General features: G+C 42.4%; 1 protein-coding gene across 1 annotated transcript; it reads right to left on the bottom strand.

Moving 5' to 3' along the window:
* Positions 1-408: 408 nt before the first annotated feature.
* On the bottom strand, positions 409-1,641 carry LOC147819865 (uncharacterized). The gene is made up of 3 exons (XM_087169780.1): positions 1,057-1,641; positions 862-940; positions 409-771 (listed from the first exon to the last, which is right to left on the bottom strand). The coding sequence occupies exons 1-3, from the start codon at positions 1,353-1,355 to the stop codon at positions 658-660; spliced, it is 492 nt and encodes a 163-aa protein (XP_087025906.1). The 5' UTR covers positions 1,356-1,641; the 3' UTR covers positions 409-657.
* Positions 1,642-1,696: the final 55 nt, after the last annotated feature.

Genomic DNA, 1,696 nt, shown 5'->3' with positions numbered 1-1,696 from the left:
CCATCAGCAAGGGCATTGAAGATGAAACGTGGCTGGGTCTTTCAGCATGACAATGATCCCAAACACACCGCCCAGGCAACGAAGGAGTGGCTCCGTAAGAAGCATTTCAAGGTCCTGGAGTGGCCTAGCCAGTCTCCAGATCTCAACCCCATAGAAAATCTTTGGAGGGAGTTGAAAGTCTGTGTTGCCCAGCGACAGCCCCAAAACATCACTGCTCTAGAGGAGATCTGCATGGAGGAATGGGCCAAAATACCAGCGACAGTGTGTGAAAACCTTGTGAAGACTTACAGAAAACGTTTTACCTCCGTCATTGCCAACAAAGGGTATATAACAAAGTATTGAGATGAACTTTTGTTATTGACCAAATACTTATTTTCCACCATAATTTGCAAATAAATTCTTTAAAAATCGGACAGTGATTTTCTGGATTTTTTTTTTTTTTTTTTTTTTTTTTTTTTTTTTTTTTTTTCTTCTCTCATTTTGTCTCTAATAGTTGAGGTATACCTATGATGAAAATTACAGGCCTCATCTTTTTTTAAGTGGGAGAACTTGCACAATTGGTGGCTGACTAAATACTTTCTTGCACCACTGTAAATGTGTTGTCCCGAGTCAATTAATACATACATTTTACACATTGTTGTGCAGCCAATCTTGAATTTAATACTCACTGTTGTCACTTGTCCTACCTTGTTCATTGTCTCCGGTGTCCACCTCTGACGGCTCTTCCTTTACAACAATTAGATCAGGCTGCTCTTTTGGTGGGTTTGGAAGCTGATGAGAAAACATTGTATGAATTTTGCCTGTTACACATGAAGGATACGGTTCAATATAACAGCATAACACTGGTCAGTGCAGACTTACTTCAGCCGCAGTTTGCTCTTCGCCTGGATGCAAACTGCTCATCTCAGTGGAGGAACTTATGCTTTCCCATGGGCTCTCACTAGGATGCAATAAACTTAGATTAATACGTCAAGCAGGGTGGAGCTGACAGCAAAGGTTATGATGGAGACAGACACACTATATCTACACGCTACACACAGGAATCAACAAGCCTACCTCTTTATGGCAGGGCTTGTCCTGTCAGGCTCCAATATTCTGTTTGCTGAGCCGTCCCTTACCACTGAGCATGCTGCTGCCGCGGCGTCCTGTCTGCCCCCCTGTGCGATATAAAGCAATTTCTCCATCAGCTGCAGTTTCTCTGTGAGCGAGGCGATTTCGTTCCGCCCTCGAGTTATCTCTATTTTCAGCATCTTCGACTCGATCTCCACCAGTTTGCTTATTTCCATTACGGCTGTTTTGGATAATGCGTCCATGATGGAGACGAGTTGCGTCTGAAAAGAAAATATTGTCGACATGGTTTGAAGGTTTCTGTGACACACGAGATGCGCACAGACAAGATGCTTCTCGCGGGAGGTCTTAATGTGCACTGTAAAATGTAGTTACAATGTAATGCACGAGTGCCCACAAGGAACGCGTGAGTGTCCCTACCACAGAACTCAAGTGGTTGATATGGATACACTGTTTCCATCTGCCGGGTGGGAGGAAGATAGCAACCATTCACAAAACTACAAAATCGACCTGTAATATTGTCCCAGCTTCTCCATTGACTTGACAGCGTCAACACCGCTCTAAATATTCTGAGGTTTTATAATTTGCCATTTAAAAAAAAAAAAAAAAAAAAAAAAAAAAAAAAAAA

This window comes from Seriola lalandi, unplaced genomic scaffold (assembly GCF_002814215.2).
Source record: "Seriola lalandi dorsalis isolate HSWRI2012SDOR001 ecotype SW California unplaced genomic scaffold, Sedor1 jcf7180002034641, whole genome shotgun sequence".
Lineage (NCBI taxonomy): Eukaryota > Metazoa > Chordata > Actinopteri > Carangiformes > Carangidae > Seriola > Seriola lalandi.
This window is presented reverse-complemented; position numbering and strand designations above follow the sequence as displayed.